This window comes from Gnatocerus cornutus, chromosome 2 (assembly GCF_029298725.1).
Source record: "Gnatocerus cornutus isolate USDA-ARS CGAHR chromosome 2, icGnaCorn1.1, whole genome shotgun sequence".
In the NCBI taxonomy this organism is placed as follows: domain Eukaryota; kingdom Metazoa; phylum Arthropoda; class Insecta; order Coleoptera; family Tenebrionidae; genus Gnatocerus; species Gnatocerus cornutus.
The window spans coordinates 13,316,263-13,337,772 of NC_142234.1; the positions used below are offsets into that span (position 1 = coordinate 13,316,263).

Genomic DNA, 21,510 nt, shown 5'->3' on the forward strand with positions numbered 1-21,510 from the left:
ATCAGTAAATTGGATACCCAGAACTCGAGTGGAAACTGATGGTTACTAATGAGATGTCTTTGGGCGTAACGTGGCAATTACATGATAAAATGTTATTGTCGACTTTCCTCATGTCAGCACAAGATTTTATCGTTAATCTCGTTTTTAACGAAACTTGACGTTTGAGGAGTTAAATGATTAATTGCAAAACCAAAATCAATAAATTTAATGAACTCCTTCACACGTTCCATTAGTTTAAATTACGGCTTGAGATTTTTTCGGTTTCAAATTAATTAAAATTGGAGGTTTTTAATTAAACAAAGTTTGCTGAAAGCAAATTAAAATTAGTGTTGTCGCTTAAAGAAACGGCTATCAGATTAAAGCTTTAATTGTTTGTATTTCACAGAGAGCGCAAGTTTTGCTTGCTCTTCGGTCGAGTGTATGATGGTAAATAAAGGGTTTAAATTGTATTTTCTTTTATAAATTTTAGATAAGGTAACGTTTGATATCATGCTGGCCTAAAGTTATTTTGAAATTAATTGATAAACAGCCAACGTTTGTAAAGGAAATGGTGAAAAGGGTCAAGCACGAACTGAACAATTAATGTTTTCAGGTAATTAATTTAGTCGAGTTACTTTTCCAACTGCGTTTAGACTTTTTCCGGGTTTGTTAAAAAGTTACTACGCATTGGCATTGGGAAGTTTACGAAGCTTCCGTTCCGTTCACGGACTTCAAGTAACCGAGTGTCATTTTTTCTGTTGCCACAGATAGTTGCTCAATAAATAGTCACATCTCCATAAAAACTGATTTTTATTGATCTCTTCTAAACAACAACTATCGGAACTGATTGCAACGCAGTTATGAAAATAACTAACTTACACAATCGTGTTATTAAAACATCGATGAAAAACATAATAGCTAAGCATCCTGTTTACTTACACTTTTCCAACTGACTGAACAACTTACATTTCCCGTACAGACATACTCCCGCAGGAATCCTGTAGACACTAACAATTTTTTTAATTAAACTTCAGTGTATGCATGGTCTAGTTTTTCCATTAATTCTATATTACGACAAAAACACATCATCGTCGCAATATTAATAATGATCCCCGTTGTGAAATCTGCAGCTTTTCTGTCGTTACGGACACTAGAATTACCAATTAATATTAATAGACCATAAATAACGTTCAACTTTTTTAACCATACTCATTGTTTTGTTGAAATATTAACTTGGATGAAGTCAGTAGTTGCTATGTGGTCGATTTCACACACGACAGAGTTGCACTTTTGTTGTCACATGCATCATCTCTCCCTAAACTACGCTTAATATATCTCTCCTCTATGGACACAGAACACAGACAGACGTGCTATATGCCTCAACTGCGCGCCCTGCATACAGACAAACATGTACATCACCACCAAAAGACCTAAAGATACAAGAACAAGTTCCAAGAGGCTCACGTGTGGCTGTCTTGTCTGTGTGCAGGTCGCCGCAGAGGATAGCCATTCGACACCATCTCCGACGCGACACCACTGACGCCAAAGACCAGAGGTTCGACCGGAGGCATCCAAATGGTAAGTCGAGGTAGTTGTAAAAACTTGACGCTTAATTTAAAAGACAAACGCTGAACTGCGATGGATGGAAAATTTTGCTTCAGTTGATGCTTCAGTGAAGCTTTTAATTGCTTTTCATTCTCTGACAGTTCATCCTGAGAATAGCCCGCACTAAATAGCTCTTCACATGGAACGTGATATGTGGTCCAGTTGACGCAACGTGACCAGTTATTAAATCGATTCATCTATTATAAGCATAAATTAATTGAAGACTAAAATTCCATTGGTGGGTGTTGTTCACAACGCCTGTACGGTTTTTGCGGGATTTTGATATGGAAGACCTAGTCTGACGCAAATCCTGAACATATTTATAGACCGTGGAGTTATCGATCCGAGTAAGTCTTAATTTATTTGAAAGGGCAAGAATTAGGTATTACGTGTACGTGGCTTGCGAACGAAATCGACAACTTTTCAGTGCCAAAAGCGTGCTGAAAGAACACTAGCTGTCGCTTTTGTCAATCACGCACTAAATTGAAGAATCGTTAAAAAGTGTACTTAAAGACTGAAAATATTTTTGGGTTCTCTGGAAACTTCAGAGGATTGTTATTGTGTTTGGATTGGCAACGATCGACGGTGGATGTTAGCATCAAGAATAAAGTGTTGTACTTGTAACAACTTTAAATGGTTGGAAGTTACAAAGATTTCCACAGTTTTGAAACTGCTTTGAACAAGCAATTCTGTTTATGTAATGTGTGGATGTTGAACGCAATAATTTTTCTTATTTTAAACAAAATCTGAAGCGCTACTTTCTATTCAAAGCGGTGACTGATAGAACTAAAAATTATTTAAATATGAGAAGAAAATCTTCCTTGGATAGTTCTAGACCCGTTTTGCACTTCTAGGACAAAGCAACTATTGACACTGCGTCGTGAGAGCCCTTGAACGTGCTTCACGGGCGCGAGAGTGTCGCATGTCCTGATCAATTTTACGATAGAAGATCCTTGCACCATCTCCCGACTTCGGCGCTCGGACAAACAAAATTATGCTTTCAATCTTCTCGTCTGGATATTTTTACTTCCTGAAGTGTCTATTTTCCGTTCCATTAGTAGGATAAAATATCGGTCCATTTTTTTCTTTTTATCAGGATGAATAGGATGTGCCTTCTCCTTTTAATTTATCACAGACAAAACTCTCTGCAGTGCCATAAACTATTGCAATTTTGTTTGGACGTTAAATGCAGTAAACCGTTTCTTTAAATCTTACCAGGTTTGTCTTTTTACTTAGTTGTAATAGACATCTTGAAGGATTCACGGTGTCTTACTATAGCACAGACGTGACTCGTAAGGGATTATTTAAAATCCTACGTTTCTTGGATGCTGCAACTTTACGGAGGTTGTGCGACAGGCGATGCGTTAACAACACTTTAAACGGGTGTCTTATACAGCTGACGCCCATCACTGCCAGGAGAGGGTCATATTTAATAGGCAGTTACATGCTAATCTGTCCGTTTTCTTCCAAAATGGCACTCCTATGTTGTTATTAAAAATTTCAACGTATTTCTTCCTCCGTTCCCTCCCTATATACCGAATTTATTACCCGACTTTTGTTTTAATTCCAAACCAATTGCAGAATTAGTTCAATTTCGTTGTCTTTCACGAGCGAGGGAGATACTTTCATGGAAATACGACACTTTTATACCCCACTCGTCAGAGAATGAACAATGGCAGCTCCCGGAAATTATCGTGTTTCACTCGAGGAAGCATTACTAATTACATTTTTTTAATGTGGATAATTTTCACTTTATGTTGCAGTTAGCCACTATTTTTAGTTCTAGTTGGTTACGTGACAGTGACTGACTGAATTTTCCTTCCACTAATTAAAGTATGAAAATTGTTGGTGGAAAGTCATTCTTGCCCCAGAAACGTGCATCTGTTTAGCACATTTGCTTGTAATCGCAAGCGTGATTTAATTCACGGTGAAGCTGTAGATCTTTCGGTGGAGTTAATGGCTCTCGAAGGGCAGCAAAAACCAACACAAGCGGATATTGTTCACGTGGCTTAAGAGATCTGGGTCATTAAATTGGTGGAGGCGAAATTGACTTTTCTCTTGTATAACTAAGCTTATTGGAGAGCCAAGTTTCTAGTAAAATTGTTTTTAGAGTATAACTTGACTCACCTGGAGAAGTGATAATATGAAGGTTTAAATTTTGTTGTTTGTTGAAAGAGCAACTCGCAAGTTCCACCGCTGAAATAATCTGAAATATTTATCGTAAAAATGCGCGTTTTTGATCCTGACATTAATGGATTTTTATTTAATCCAACCTTTGCGGTTGGTATATCCGTAGTCGGAATTTTAACGTATTACTTTTTATTGACTTTTTGTGCAATTTTAGCGATGTTATATTTTACATTAAAACCTGTAGAGCACCAGTATTTCATGCACGGTTGACTGTGTCTCATAAAAGTAAGTGTCATCAACCGCAAGTTGAAAGAACCCTTGTATGGATCAGTTCTCATTATATTCTAGGATATGGCCATTTATCCGTTAGTACCTCTTTACTTTCACTTAATTTGATAACCCCAGACGAAAATTTGGCCAGAATTAAAATAAACTAAGAGAGAGCCAACTGAAAGGAACACAGTTATTAGCAGGCAAGGCAAGGATTGTTAATTAAATTAACGCAATTTCACTGAAGCGTATTGAGTTTGTTGTGCTATTTTGGGTCTGATAATTGTTCCTTAATTTCGGGTTTAATTCTAGATAATCATAAATTGTAATTGAATTTTAAAGGTGCATTTACTGTGTCAAATCTGCGAGGCAAACCGACGTAACCTCAGTAATTTTCAAACCACTTATTATATAATTCTGACGAGTTAAATGGCGGGGAATTAATTAAGTTACGTTCATTTAAGCACTAATTGTATTGGGAATATATCGAAACAACAGGCGCGGGCAGTATCGTGAAAGTATTTCTTTCTAAACCGTCTGGTAAATGTCTCCACATTTCGCAAACGAGAAATTAAGTTATAACTTGCATGCAGCAAAAAAAATTAAATGGCAATAAACTGTGTAACTATCGTTTGTTTTACATATTAAATAATCGTTTTGATTATGTTATAGTAATTTATGAAAGGAAGCAGACTTGTAATAAAGGCAATAAATTAGTATTGGCTTACTTAAATTAACTTTAAGTGATTAAGCACAATTCTTGAAAGAAGTTTTGGGGCGATATCCGCCTGATTTTTGTTAAAAATTTTTGTTAATTAATTTGGTGTTGCGAGAAATAATAACAATTCTATTCCTGCGAACAACGCGTTTTTGCATTCCCGATGATGTAATAAATCTTTCGGACACATCTGAACCTATCTCAGCGAATACGATTATCTTAATCGTGGCAATAGTTACCATTTATCTTGCTTCCGGAGATTTATAATAATTGTATTTTGATTGAGTTTCCTACGATTTGTTTTTGTCGTGGAAAACGGTTGTTTACGTCATAATTTGATGAGGGTTGGCCAGTAACCACAGAGAGCTTCTTCGTTAGTTATTCAACATGAAGTGGAATGATCTATCTGTATTAGATGAACTCGGTTTGCGAGCTGCGATAAATAATTTATGGAGAGGTACGAGTAGCTTTTCTTATCTTGAAGGCACTTTTAAATTGTGTTTTATTTAGGTTTTGGGGCGATGTTTCCTTTGTCGCTACATATTCTTTTATTTTTGCTTGTCTTTGTCGCTTTATACTAACATGTTATATTCCAATCTTTATCTTGTACTGTTATAGAGTGAAATTTACAACTTCTGGAAGGTGCTTTGTTCCGTAATATTGTGTCAACACCGAGTCTTTGCGGGGAAAGCCGACAGAATTACAGTATTGTCTCAAAATGATAAGATTTATTTTATTAGTGTTTGTAGGTCCACAGTTTCGGCTTTAATCAAACTTTTTTGAAAGATTGTGCGGTTTTTGTTCCTTATTCCAAGAAAATCGAAGGAAGTTGATAGCAGTAATCAATCGGTTTTTTTAGAACGAACCTTTATACCGTGATCCACTTCTTCAATCGTCGATGTTCACTCTTGTCATTATCACTTCAACGGCCACTTCCTACAATGTTCAATTCAACTTTTCAGATATCTGTCGTGGGGTCGATACAGGCTTGAGGTTTTAAAAGTTGGTAACGACAACTTTGCGAAGAAACGATGGTCCTTCTGAAAGTCTTTTAACATAATTCAATCTAGTCGACGAATGCTTATCGAATGATCTAGTTTACGTGTGACAATAATGGTGCAGTGTTGGAAAAATGTTTATCTAAAAATAAATCTTTTGAAGCAGTGTACTAATTTTAACAGACTTTGGTTTTATGTTCCTCAAAGGATCAGCAAAACAGAAGCGGCAGCCAAGCTTTTACATGTGTTTATTTTTGTGTGGTTTATGTAAATTGGTTTTGATAATACTTTGTTTTTATGTTAATTGTACAGTCTGTTAGTATACGTTAGTTTTGCAAAATAAGAGTTTGTTTTTTCTTATTTTGGTCGGAGTCTTCAGGGAGTGCTTCCACGTATAACTATTCTTTTCAATTCAAGCTGACTTCTAGTTAACGCCCGGTTTCTTCCAAATACCAAGAAAGCGTTCAACAACGAAGTGGTCGTTATTAAAACGCATTAGGGTGGGCACAAACAAAGAGACATTAACAGTTACTTTCTCTACGACCTCATTGTCTTCAGAGCTTTACGCATTTATAGACAATGTAGAGGAATGTTATTGAATCGTGTACCAAAGTGAATTAGAAGCCAGGAAACTCGCAATTATCGAGTACTTCTCCATCAGAAACGTACACTGTCAAACTAAACTTCCACCAAAGTGGAAATTTAATTGAGAAAACAGTTAAAAAGAAATATCGGAAGACTTTTTCATGTGCAAGTACAGCAGAAATCTTTGCTTTGTGCTCCATTAGCCTGCTTTTAAACCACATCGGTCGAAAAGATAAATTGTATTTGAAAAGATGACGTTTAAAAAAGAAAATACATGATCCATGTCGGGAACTTCCGAACTAGAGGCTACTCTTTCATAAGCTTTTCTGCGTCCGTAATGGATTTTTTGGATGCTGTTCGGCAAACGTGACTGAAAAATTTCATTTGCTATCCAACAAATTCAACAAATGTGTGAAAATGCATATGTCATTCTTCTAACGATTTATACCGGTGAATACACACAAATGCCGCTTAATTTAACGCATACGACACACATAAATTATGAAAAATGAGTAAAAGTGAAAATCTGAGTGACAAATTTACACGCTCCGGCTTGAAATACCGCTTTACGTAATTCGAAATGCAGACATTACAAAATTCTGCAGTGTTTCGAACGAATTTTATGAGGACGTCAAGCTAGGTGTTTGTCAGGCAACAAATTATATGCGGTAGAGCAGAAACAGATGACTCAAGAATAATAGCGTTTTGTAACAAAAATTATAAATGATCTCATAAGAAAAAAGAGCCGTAAATCAGTTTTGGTATTTTTGGTGCTGAGTAACAAAACAGATGCTTAGAAATTTGTTTGAATCTAAAATTATTAGACCGGACATTGTCTGGTGATTTTTAGAACATTGGAAAGAATTTTTGTTAAATATTTATCACAGCCCACTCAACTCATTGTTGAGATTAATACCAGTGTAAGTACGTGGTTTCTACGTTGATTGCAACCTGCGTTATTGCAAAACCGATACCAATCAACTCCGAACTGTTTATCGAGAATTTCTAATTATATTTGGGTAATTTGCAAAGTTTTAATAAGATACAAAATGAGCAAAAAAGAAAAATAATAGAACTCGGAAGGCAACCGAAGTGAATCAACAGTTAAGCCGTATCTCGGCGGGCTGATACCCGAAGAATTCCATGATGAATGCTTGGAAAAACTTTATCCAACTTCAGAAAGTATACAGATAAGTTAAATATATGCCCGTAGTGCAGAACTGGAAATATTGAAATCTGTAGATCGTAGAGATTTATCGACTGAAAATTTGTTTTCGTTTGTGTTTTCGCGTTTGGTATAGTTAATTATTCTTTTATTACTATTCTGTTTGTGAAATGGTCATATTAAAAATTGAATCGAAATGTCAAATTCACGCTGCAGGTGTTGAGGTTGCAATAATACCATTTCCTATTCAATTACACGCCTGCAACATATCTCATCAACGTGTCATGTTTTGCGTGATAATCTTATCCCATATTCTACCGATCGTGGAACCAATTTAGCTGATTTAATTTGTGATTGAAAATTGTGACATGAATAAAGACTGGCGTGGGAAGAATTTTTAGGGTGATTTTTTAAATTTAAACAAAATGATTATTTTATCCACTTTTTTTTTAAATTCGCGTCCATTAGAGCGTATTGTATTTATGTGCGGAAATAATAGATTTTGCATATGATATACAATAACTTTTTAGTATCCGAAACAAATGACTGTTGATTTTAATTAAATATCTGGAATTTGGAATGCAGGAAATACAACTACGTAGTGGCAACATAATTGAATTATCTGCTTGAAACTTTGAGAAATTGTTGCTTGTAGATGCACTTTATTACTCGCCGCTGCAGTAAATCGTGTTTAAAATAACCTATACATTTCTCGAGCGGTGTTGGGAACATTTTGTTTTCCAACCTAAATTTAGTCACAAATTAAGCGCTGTATTCGTAATTAACGTAAAGTTCTATTTGCGAACAAAGTAATAATTTCTCATCCCACTAAACATCTAGTTAAAATTCTAAACTTAAATTACCTGCTTTCATTGATCACTTTTCAACCGTTCCTAAAACGAATATTGCGGCGCGAGTTTCCCGGTTTTGCTTTTGTATCCACTAAAACTTGTCGCTTCAAATTAAAAGTTGCCCCCACATTCTCTCACAACACAATTCTGTTTCGACTGTCGAGAATCTACGACATAATCCCACGTAGTGATAGCCCAGAAATACGAATATTTGTTGGAGCCGATTAATTTGAAGGTTCGGAACGACAGCTATTATTCCGGTTTTCCGGAGCGCGCTGCTAAATAATTTACCTGGGAAAAGACGTATTCTTCTCCGATTAAAGCAGCGAGAGGATTAGCAGTTGTCGCTTTTATATTCAGTTTGACTAACATTTTTGGTGGAGGCGCCGGGACTAATATCTCGACTTTGTTGTATTCGAAAGCACGAATCCTTTTAAGATATAGCAGCATTGTCTCTTATCTAAACAGAAGTTGTGTTTGTTGCGTCCTGTTACTCTGAACAAGTATTTATTATATTGCGTGGTTTGTTGTGATTTCCTGTGACGCCATGAGTTTGGGAGTGCGGAAATTGTGCGTGATACGTATGTGTGAAATTATTCAAAATAAAAATGAAGTTTTAAATTCAATTAAGTTTGCGCCCACAGTTGGAGCTTTTTACTCGGGTTCAAAAGGTAGTGGATGTGACGTTCCAAAGCGTGCTTTTCAACATTAGCTTTAGTATCAAGTTACGAATAGTTTTCGTATACAAGAGCGTTAGCACTATATTTAACTAGTACTAAACCTGGAAACAGCCACTGGCAGTCGCAGCGCGTTGAGAGGCGTTTAATAGGCAGTTATATTATATAGTCGAGGAACTTTCACAACCTTAGATTTTAAACGTTTCTATTGTGCTAAAAAGCGAAATTTGTTGCTAACGGGTCATATCTTATTCAAGCAGCATTTGTTTAATCCGACAGTTTTTTAAATCAACATGCGAGTCGGTATTTTGTTTCATTTATCCGATTCGTTCGGTGTGTAATTAAAATATTTTTCTTAATTGTCGTGCTTACTGGCGTAGAGTTGTAATATTGCTTTAATGCGATATCGGTCACGACCAACACCAAAAGAGTAAATTGTGCGCATTTGCTTTTTCCCTCTTTAATGGAAAGAAAACAAGTTACGCTCGCCCATATTTTCATTGGAACATTCCTTTGTTATTTAAATGTAAGCAATAAAGAGGAAAGACAAATTGAAACTTTTCTTTTGTTGTTCTACAGTCCATTTATGGTTCTAACAAAAGATGGCGAGACTTACATTTGTGCTCCAGACAAAATTTAGAATTGTTTAAGATATTTTTAATCAGAAAGCATAGGTTTGAATATTTCGACTAAATGATTCATCTCATGTTTACAAAAATCTTCAATTTTTTGTTGTTGCAGTGAAAGAAAACACAAATGGCAGGCCACAACCTTTGCTGCAGGAGCCACATTATGGATCTCGACCTCAACCTTACAGTAAGTATTACTTTAACCACTTTATTGCTTTCCATTGAATGAACTCACGTGAAGTGGCAATTTAGCGAAATTATACGCTGGAAATTACCAGCGTATGCTTTTAATTACTAAAAGCCCGCCTTAAATTCTCGCACAAAGACTTCCGTTTTCACGCGTTAACAAACTGTCATTTTCAATTTTATCGAAACTATCGACCTTGCGTGTATGCGTAGGTTTCTTGCTACCAATTCTGTTAATTAGTTCTTTTGATCCATAGAAATAGACTATTGTAGTGGGAAATTTTTAAGGAACTCAAAAAGTAACGCACGTTCAAACAAAATCTCTCGAGGATGATTAATAATTTAGGTGTCACAGACTTGGAGTAATCGAAGTAAATAGTGTTTACGTACCTATCCAGACGATTTTATCGATTTCTTATCGTTTTGGTCGTTTTTCGTCGCACCACCGCGAATTTTTTGTACTTGATATTCATTTCCGTACCCGTCATAACTTCCCATTGTGCTAGTTACAATGCCCAGAATATTACGAGGATACTGTAACAATTAATCACTTGAGAGGATAAATCTATTGTAAGGGTCGTTATCTGAACTCACCAAGAAGAAAGACTTTTGAAATGGCGACAGACATAAATTATATTCGCCCATAATGAAATGGACATATTTCGAATTCTCTGACTGAAACGCGCGTGATAATAGAACCATAAAACTAGATAAAGTTCGCTCAAGCTTTACCACAAATGATTCCATTGAAAATGTAGGACTTGAGCTCGCGATTCGTAACCTCATTTTCGAAATCTAATTTTGTTTTTTCGACGTCTACCTAATTCAGTTTGGCGAGTTACGTCGAAATAATAATATATTCTTCTTGGATATAAGTTGTGTTATTGGATATTGTTTGTTTCTATGGGGAAATAAAGCGTAAGTGGCGAACTTTCACACTTCGAAATTTGGTTATTCGAAAGGCAATTTTCCCGCAGAGTACCTACACGAACATTTTCATGTCGATTTTCGTGTCACTTAATGTGCTTTCATTAATGCGGTTTAAATCACAAAATCAATAAATGTTTCTGTATTTTTACGGTGGTTAACAGTCACGGGTAGAGATTATTATTTATTTCCTTGATTTTTAGATGCGATTATGGTAATTATGCATTGCAATCTTTGGTGGATTATATCAAACTGTAAACTAAAACAAACAACTAAAAGCCAACACAATTCTCGTTAGAAATATAATCACATAACTGCTCTTTAAATAATTTCGTATCTGCAAATTTAGCGTGGAATAAGTGATTATTATCTTCCATGCTTCTGCCCAAGCCGTCTGCTGTTAATTTACCTCACGCATTGGCCCGACTTTAACGCAACTGACTCATTTGTGCTGCAGTGCTGCAGTTTGCAAATTGCTCCAAATCACATTGTATGAAATAGACACAGACTTTTAATAATTATAGGTTATTTGCGTGCGTACAGCTATCGTTAATTAGTCGAACTTCTTGTTATGTATAATTGTGTTTGGCAACTCTGTCAGCACGTTGGTATTTCTTTATTGTTTGCAAGGAGATATTAGTTACGTGCATGTCTGCAAGTGCACGATGCCAAAATTGAAAATCTTTCGTAAACACGGTTGGAATAAAAATGCAGGAAAATTCATGGCTATCATTTAATATGAAGTGGTAGCTGATGGAAAGTTTTATACGTATCTATGACTGGTTATATATTGATATGGATTACGGTTCTTTGATGATTTATTTTATCGGCGAACGGAGCGTATTTTGTTAATGGATATTACTGAAGATGATGGAGGAAATTGTTTGTCAGTGTAGAACGGTTATGGGCGTTTTTTGTAATCATAACGTTTAAAATATTGCCAAGTAGACGGAAGCTTCTTTTTTTTCAGTACAAGTTGTAATATGACAATTAACACGCAGCTACTTATCTTCAGGTAATCATCGTTTTGTTTCCTTTTGCTTTTCGTACTTCGTCACTCATTAAAATTCAATTTGTGCAACAGAAAAAAGCTTTTGCTAAAGGGAAATGTAACAAAACGAAATATTCAACCAAAGAAAGCTTAAAGTATTACTCTAGTTTACTGCACAAAACAAAATTAAAAAATATGAAAGCTTTGCTTATTTGTGATGATTTATGTTATCGATGGCTCAACTCCAAAAGCTGTTGAGCCTGAAGCATTATCCATGTGACCTGCTAGTTTTTTCGCTCTTTGTAGGCAAATATGACTTGCCTCCTTCTAAAATTTCATATATGTTTGCACAAACAAATTAATTGAAAACAAGTGCCAAGGTTGTGGCTGTTTCACTCTAACGTCGCAATTAGTCGAACGGTTTTGATTTTCCTGGCATAGTTGTAGATGACGTGCGTTGTCCTGAATTCCACTCCTGCCTGACCCATCACTCAGAATTGCATTCTTGTCAAGTAAAGTTTCGAATACCGGAAACGATAAATGAACTGAACTTTTCCTGGCTCGCTGTTTCTATTATAGTTCTTCGAGTTTGTCGATTTATATTTTAAATGCAGGAAACTGATCGATCACTTCACTCAATCTCCATCGGCTAAGTGCTTCCGGAATCCCTAAATTTGCAGGGAAGTTTATAGTTAAACCCTCGGTGTAGAGAAGTTTTGTTATGTAGCTCGCAGTAGTGAGTTAAATTTAAGTCGGATTTGTGTGAAGAATATAGCAAACGTGTTAGCTTTAAATCTTGCTCTGCTTTATTCGTATTTAATTTGGGCTTAAGTAGTATTTGCGAAGTGTATTAGTTCTGTCACCGCTGTCTTATAAGGGTTTTAAATTTGTCAGTGTCATGGTGAGTGATGAATGTTGAAGACGCGCACCGACAGCTGTTTAGCCAATCACTGATGACAAATAATCAATTTTCTTCGATAAATCTGAGTTTCTACAAGGTGGTGTCGTTATAGAATTGAAAATCTGGGAAGTCTTATTGAGTGAGGGTTGATTGACATTTTCATTACGATGATGGGTCATGAGACACAGCTGCAAGAACGAAGGATGATTTATGTTTCAAAAGCGGAATGTCATCCAAAATGTTAAACACAAATTACACACATTTTATTCTGTTCTGCAATTAGCTGTAAAATCAGACCGGCAACCCGTTTGAACTGGGCGTAATATTCTTCGGGCATTAAAAATTACACGTAATGTCTTTCAGTTACCATCATTTAACCTATTGCACCACGAGCATGATACAGATCAAAGAATGCAACGCTGTGTCAGATGCAGCGACGGAGGAGTTATTATTTTACAGAAATAATTAAAGCTGACGCTAACTCTTCGTGTTTTTAAATGAACCTCCGCGGGATGATTATAAGCGTGCAGAAATGTGTGGGATGAATATCTTTCCGCTAGAATTTTTAGTGCGTCAGTGCCAAATTTGAATTATAGTGGAAAAAACTAACTGAAAATAATGAAAGGAAATGAAGATAAACGAGAAATTATTTAGATGTCCAAATCTAAATTGTAAATTCATTTGGGGGTATTTAAATTCCTCTAATTAATTACCTGCGATTTTGCAGAGCTTCTTTCTACGATTTCAACAACCAATAAAGCTCGTTCTAAAGTTTCGGCGTTTGTAAAACGAATCTCAGCTATTGAACGAAAGGTAAATCTACTAGTTTTGACAGACGAATTCGATAGCAACGACTCGAGTAAAGCACTCCTATTTCTTTAGGGTTATAAGGAAGCCCCTTTTGTTCCAGAGTCAGTCGTAGATTGTTGGCTTGAGGAGATTATTCTTTATTGTAAACCGTTAAAATTTGACTGTTTTTACAAAATGTGTTAAAAGTCGTATAATTTTATCTTGAATCTAGGTCGGGAAATGCATCCGCACCTGAAAACGTAGTAAAATACCACTAAAATAGGATATGGAATATCAGCACGATTACCCCTTGAGCCGGGACTGGTATCAACATATCCACTGACACAGCAACCGTATACCTGCCATTGATTTGTTTTCCTCTGCATTTATTCGTTTCCCGGTAATCCAGGTTGAACCATTAAAACGGATTTATAAAAGGAACCAATTTAACCGCGCGTTTATAGGGTGGCTTTTATTGCTCTTCGATGATGGATCGATAAACATAAATGGGAGCTTTTTACATGTATTTTTCACATTTTACATCTTTCATAATGTCGCTTGCATAAATTCAGCTAACATTACAGAGGGGTTGAAGCGATATGATGTAATTTTAAGTAGGAACATCAAAGGGATTTGATGACGCTGAATAAACTCGCAATTAACTCTCATAGCACCTCTGGGTGATAATTCGAAAGAGAATGGTTGTTGCGATTTTTGTTGTTTCTTTTGACTTGATTTTCTAAAATAAAACAATTATTTAGAGAATTAAAATTTTTGGGTTATCTCTCGAGGAATATCGACTAATCTCCATTTATAAACAAACTACATTACCTTATCGTTTACTAAATTATAGAAGTAGGGACTTTTATTTTTCATATGTCGGTCATGTAACCTTATGGAACGCAGCTATATTTATCTTGCAGGGAATGAAAAGAAGTCGGTAGTGTCGAGGATGATTTAAGTAACGTTAGGAGTCATCTATAAATAAACTTACATAATGGCTTCTAATTGTGTCAAACCAATTTTATATTGTGTCTCTAGTGGTTTTAGCTGCACTTTTATTTTCTTCTCCATGTGTGGAAACCCTTTTGTATTTTCAACGGCTCAATTACATTGTGCTAGAATGGCCCCATCTACTTTCTTACAATCCTTTATTAGGCGATTGTAATTTGACGATAGCGCTTGATTCCATGTACATAGCACAAATAAATTTGCATATTTTAATTAAAGCTTTTACATCCGAACGACTTTATAGAATCAATTTTCAGATTCATAATTGGATTGAGTCGGATCTGCGTTCTTTTGCTCACTTATTGATCGTGGCTAAAATTCGACACCCAGCTGTGGTTATAGTCTTTTTTTCAGCAATTAAGTTCGCCTGCGATGTACAGCAAACTTTTACGCAACTTTGTTTATAAAATTTAATTAAAAACGATATTTATTTTCATTATCGTTACAGGGTTCCCGCTTTACGCCCTCTTCTTTAACTGCATCTTTTAAAATTTTCAAAATGAAACATTTTTCTCAATGGAAGAGTTGTGCCACTGGTGGCAACTTCCGGTTTAATATTTAATATACGTACGATACGGAAAGCGTGAAGTCGAGTGTTAAACTCGAGATTGATTAGGAAGGTGCTCGGTTTCCATCGAATATTAATGATCCCGACGGATTTTCCCCAGTTCGACGAAAAAAATTCTACTGAGCTCTTGCGAAATTGCGTTCCAACAAAAAATGGATTTATGATATCCATACTTAAACAGTGTGTGAAAATGCAATTTGTAGATTTATACAGGTGGGATCTAATTCAAACGAGCCGGTTCTTGACATGTGGGTCTCTAGGGAAATTCTATTTCATTCACACGTAAAGCATTCTTGGTTTTGAGCATTTAATTTACTCCTTCTGTTCTACAAAAAATCTGGAAATATTTTAGCCGTCTGGATTTATAGTCTTAGTGCTACTATAACGTACAATATGTTTATTTTTTGGCAACGAGTATGCATTGTAATACCTACTTTCGCGAGACAAGAACATTGAAAAAGTGTTTTTGATAAAATTGTGAGGAGAAATGCGTCAATTGTTCTGGCTTTATATTATGCACGACAGTCAGGGAATACGGAAGTCGCTTTATTACGAGCTATTTAAATCCAGAAAACTTCGTAACTTTCAAATAACAAAATAAAATTGAAAGGAATAAAAGCGGGAATTTAGTCCCAGGATAATTCATAATTTTCATTCACTCATGCATCGTCAAACGATGTAAACACTGGAATCGTCTATTTTTATTGCTGTTGCACAGGTCATAATTGATGTTTTTATGCTCGTCCTGCTGCCAAATGGTGAGTCATGTAATGCACCGCTTCATCCCGATATCTGTAAATTTTCAGGCTGAAGCTCGAGTTGCCAGTATTGTAATGTGGGGATTCTTATCTAATTCCGGTGATGTGTAGCTATTTTTTAAGTGAGATGCGTGGGTATCAGCGTGAAATTTATGGTTAATATCCAACAGCTACTGATTTTGTATTTACAAATCACATACCAAGCTATTAATGAACTACTTGATAAACTATTATCGTCCACATTCAAAATAGTTCAATTATCTCAGCTCTTTTGCATAGCAGCAAAACTGACCCGATATTAATTGATGAGAACTGTTTCGAACTGAAATATTAATGGATTACAAGCACAGATTATGCTTTTAATGTATGAAAATATAAACACTGAAACAAATGTTAGAATATAAATCTTTTCATTTCAAATTTATTTGATTGTGGTGTTTTACGATTTGAATGAGCACGATTTATGGCCTTGATAACTTGCATTTGACGTGATATTTTAAGTTTTGTTATTTAGTAAATGTCGTCACGACCTGAGGTGGAAAGTGACGGGAGCTTTTCATGTCCAAACTGATTCAATACCGAAGAGGTTTCTCCAGGATCGTTATTCAGCAAAAGATCGTAGTTTTTGTTGGTCTCTCAACTGGGATTCCAGTTTGTACCTTGGTTATGGTAAACCCAAACAATTTGTTATCACTGGAGTGTGCGCGGGTGCTTATTTACTTATTATGAATTTAAGAAGAAAGCTCGTGCTGCGAGACGCGTAAAAGAATGTTTACTCTATAAGGCATTTGCGTAATTTTTCAATTTTTACTTAATGAATGTAAATCCTAATCTCCGTCTTAGTTAAACCGGAAATTTTCGTTTAATTTGGCAAGCGTGTGCCATCGTGGCTCTGGAAAAATAATCGTTCTCGTTTGGCTACCGTCATTACCAAACCACTTATCCAAGATCCAGTAAATCAAACTGTTAATTAAGGTCGGGGGTCCGATTATGTAAAGAACATTTATTGGCGGAATGGGAGTGGAATGAGAAGTTTATTGCAATATGGCGTCCGCAACCGCGGAACAGGGTGTACTACAAAACACCATTAATCATGGTACGGAACATACTAACCGCGCTACCGGAGCACCATCAAGTATCCTGTTAATTCAGCATCAAAACAACGGATCCGAGCAGAACATTGTTTGTCCTGTTGAAGGATGGCACTCGAAACGTAAAATTTTTAATTAAACACTCGATATTCAGCTGTCGGCTGTAAATTTGATTTTAGGAGGAATTTTCTGTCTCAAAGAAACCGCATTAATAAAATTTTTAATCCGCACATAACAAGGTAAAGTCTCGTTTTAGTCTATAACAATCTGAAAATATCTTCTTTGACATTTTAATGAGCTTCCCTGCTTGCCAACATTGATTTTTTTTACTTTATGTATCTTGTTGTTTTGAGTTTCGCTACCGTCGTTCTTACAACGATGTACGACCGGGATCTAAAATAATGCTTCGCTTTTTATATCCATGTCGCCACTACCCTTTACCCGTTTTTATTTCTAGATTAACACTGAACACGATCATGGGGCTACTTTAGTTGTGATAAATACGGCAGTTAATTAAACCGAGATTGTGAGAAGATTAAGGGAGTAAAAATTAAATTCTTGACATGGGACAAGATTAGCTACCCTCGATGTAACAGTGAGGTAGTTTTGACATGAAAGCAACATTCGTCATGAATATGCTAAATTGATCGAAGCCTGGGGAAACGCAATTTGCCGAGAATTTGGGCAGCAGATAAAAGAAACGAAAATCACGTTACATAATCGTCGTAGGAGTGGCAACGTCCAGGCAGAACAAAAACTTTTTCAAATTTTCAAACGGTGCTTTCTGAAGGAGAAAATGCGATTTTGCTTCAAAGGAAAATTCCAAGTGAGCATTTAACGAAGCTTCCTGCATTATGTCACTCTTACAACGTCATAGCAATTCTTCCTACCGTAAATCATATCGGATGTTTTTGTTCATTTTCCATTTAGTCACTGACATCGTTTCTTCCAACTTGACTAATGTCTAAGCGACGCAAAGCAGAGACGTGTTGCTCTTTATTTTAATTAATTATTTCAACTTGCGTCCAACGTAAAGAACCGAGCAAAATTAATGAGAATTCATTTTTAAACCAACTGTCACCGACAGATTGCAAAATATGCTCGAATTAAACTAGAGACAAATGTAGCGGTCGTAAAAGTGCAAAATGATATTCTGCAGGGGATGGTAATTATTGTTCGTAAATGATGAAATTACCGTCGCCTATTTATAGAACATGTCGTGCTAGGAACTCGTAATAAACGTTCCTGCAAAGTCGTACAAACAGTAAAAAGCGAAGAAATAAACGTTTGAAATGGTTGCTGCGGGAATGCGAAAGATTTTCAGTTTTTCAGGTGTAATCAAAGACCGAGAAGCAAGCAGATTGTACTGATTTCTTTTTTTGAAATTTTGTTTTCCGCTGTAATTGCCATTTCACTCGTGTAAATATCTCTGATAAATATCCTATTAAAATAATCGGGGACACGTGTTTTTACCGGATAAAATCTGCATCATGTGTGGAAAGAAGGAAAAAAGGAAACGAAGCGTTTTCCTAAATGGCGTAAATCTTTGCCCCACCATATTAAACGTGGCACAATAATTTAATTTCCACGCCGACAGTATATCAAGACGATATATTTTTGCAGGATGTGGTGTTTTTACCCAAAAAGATAAAATTACAGTGCGAGGGTTCGTCCTTAATTCCAGCACGGGTTATGTGTATCTTTTGCACCCTCTTATCATGGCCCCAGCATATTTCAAGAGGGTTGAAATGTTTCTTTATTAGGACGGTAGTATTGAAAAATTCCGTATAAATTCAAAATTTCACTCGTGGCTATTTGTGGAGCGGTGACACTGATTCCAACCCATTTTTATGTGCTGCGCTGTACTATTTCACACAGGTATTTTCATCCTGACTAATCTGATTTCTCTAAAACGGGAGTCTCTCCTCTAAATTTAGAACATTTATCACGTTTTTATCATCGTCTCTTTTATATCTGCTAACAGGCGATGCGTGTTTTCTTCTAAACTCATTATACGTTCCGAGAGACTGTTACACGCTACACTTGATGAAATAAGTGTTCCGGTAACGAATAAATTTCGGTTGACACCGCATCATTTGTCCCAAATTTTCTTCGCAAGTGTTTCGCCGTCATTAAACCTGATCGTGGTGTAAGCGACGAAAAACTCACAATTGGACAAACGTAATTAAAGAAGAGTTGAAATGTGGCCAAGTTTTTGAAGTTTTCACCAAGGGTCATGAATACGAGTTTAAACGGCCGACTTTACAACTTTGCGGGATTAATAAAAGTACTCAATTTTTTAAGTGAGGCGCTCAAAGTTTGCTGGCAAGCTCCACTGGTTTTCCGATTGACGAAAAAACGATTTTCTTGAGACATTGTTGCAGTAAAACTGTGAATTTTATAAGTATTCACGACGCCAGGTCGGATTAAACGTGAAAATATTTAACAGCTAGATTTCCGGTGGTGTTGTTTTTCAGCTTTACAATTCGACGTGTTTTTAAGCGAACGTGGAAAAGTTATTTGTTTTGCTGTTTCGGCAAACTGGCTAAAAGTCAAGATTAAGAACAAATGAAGCAAAATACCGAAAATTGAGTCGTATCTTTAACTTTCCCGCAGATTTATTTCTCTTTATTCTTATAACGATTCCTTTAAATCAGACTGGCATCGCTCTTTACATTTCTTTCACGTTCACCATAAATTGTTCGATTCAATCTTCAGCAATATCAATCTGTTCGAGTTTCCCAAAATTCTGTTCGACCATGAATGCTGTTAATTACAGTTTATGAATATTCAGCAGGGAGAAGTCAATAGATTGGCAGCTTTATAAGTTAATGAAAGTATTAGCATAACGAACAATAATTTATCGATTATTGTCCTAGATTATCCAGAGGTCAAATATGATAATCCTGATTTAATCACGTTTTCGAAATTATTGGAGCTGTAGGATTTTCAACATCAGCGGTATTCAACGGATTAATGTTGTAATAATGGGTTATTTGGCAAAATTTGAAACGCGCAATATAGGGCAGTTCAAATCTTATTTGCCGAGTTAGTTTTGCATAAGAGATAAATTAAATGAGATGTGGAGCTCGGAGGGATTTGCATTTGTGGTAGGAGAATGTGCATACGTGCCCCGTTAAACTGTTTATGTTAGAGAAATTTGAATAAAAGAGTGATAGTCACTGTTAATACAACAATCCTGTACGTGTAAATGCTGAAAAAAAATCTTACTTACTGCTTTTATACAGCTGTAATTTGAACGGCAGAAATAGAAAAACAATTTAACCATTTGTGCTCCCAAGAAATCGTTTAATAAGTGTGCTCGGCATATTCATCACAATTTTATGATTGCGCTCAAGCTTTTATTGCCTCATTTTTGATCGTAGAAATCAAATAAAAAGGAAAAGAGGTGACCATAAATTTCCCCATAAATTCTCTTATTTTCGTTTACAAGTTACTGACCTATAAGCAATCATAAATTTCAGCTAAAACTGGATTCTATTAGCATGCGGATGCAAAATGTGGGCAGTTTTAACTGCAGATTTTAATAATTCACACAGTTAGTACTTCTACGGTTGCCAAGTATTACTACCTATTTTACTTATGAAGAAGAAGCTTTTTGCTAACAGCAGGACTTGAGGAAATGAAACTTTTGAAGGATGTTCTCGTTCATTACTTTTGACAACTCATTTTCACTTCTCTCCAATTACTGGGAAAAACTTAATAAACTTCAACAGATAAGAGCACCGATTGTGATATTAATAATTTGTGCCTGCTACCTTAAATTGACGTTTTGATTGGATTTTTTTAATAAAAGCACACTTTTGCGTTTCGTTTTCTTTTTTTCATTACATTTCCGAAGATAAGAAAACATTTCGGTATTGGATCGTTTTTATTAATATAAGTTCAATCGGGTTCCCGGACGCAAACTAATAAAGGAAGATAAACTAATAACATTTTTTATCTTGCACATTTAAATTAACAATTGTCGCCGTCGTGGTTCTCCAAATTTAATAGCGGAGGATGAAGTAGATAGAAAGGACAGTTACCACCTAATCCACTCTCAGGGGTTAAGACATGGGTTAACAATTAGTGGATTTGAAATAATTTATTTACACCTTCATGGAAGTGTATTAAAAGGCAGTCAGGTTTTATTAAAAATAAATTCATTTGGGATTTGAATCAAAAAGTGAGTAATTCGTGAATCATTGAATGTTATTGGCAATACGACAAAACTGCTATTTAAACTATTTTCATATGAATATTTCCTTTAGCTCTTATTTAATAATTTTCAAATCTTGCTGTTTATTATTTTTAATGCACTTAAAGTAGTATTTTTTTCTGACTGAACTAAATTTATATAATTCAGTTTTAGTCGCAAACAACTTTTCACGACACGACATCTTCTGAAAAACACCACTCATAGATATTTCAGCTGCGCAAATTGCACCTGCATTAACCATTGCATGGCGAGAAAATGCTGAAGTTTTTCTTAAATTATTTATTCGAAATGCCACGCTCTAATGCAGACGTTCCTGCATTCGAACCTACCTACATAAATAATGTGTTTTGAAAACAATGTACAAAATTCTAGTTTTGACCGTTCAGGATAATTTTATTGTGTCTTTAAGATTATCACGCGAAAAACGTCTGAATTAAAAATCTGTATTTCCTCCAGTTT

The 21,510-nt window shown here is 35.7% G+C and overlaps 1 protein-coding gene across 1 annotated transcript in view; it reads left to right on the plus strand.

Annotated features, from left to right (window-relative positions):
• Positions 1–21,510, plus strand: part of sm (heterogeneous nuclear ribonucleoprotein L) — a 69,785-nt gene that overhangs the window by 38,746 nt on the left and 9,529 nt on the right. Inside the window, exon 6 of the mRNA XM_088050936.1 lies at positions 9,720–9,794. Coding sequence (XP_087907062.1) covers positions 9,720–9,794 — 75 coding nt within the window. The remainder of the gene's footprint in view (positions 1–9,719; positions 9,795–21,510) is intronic.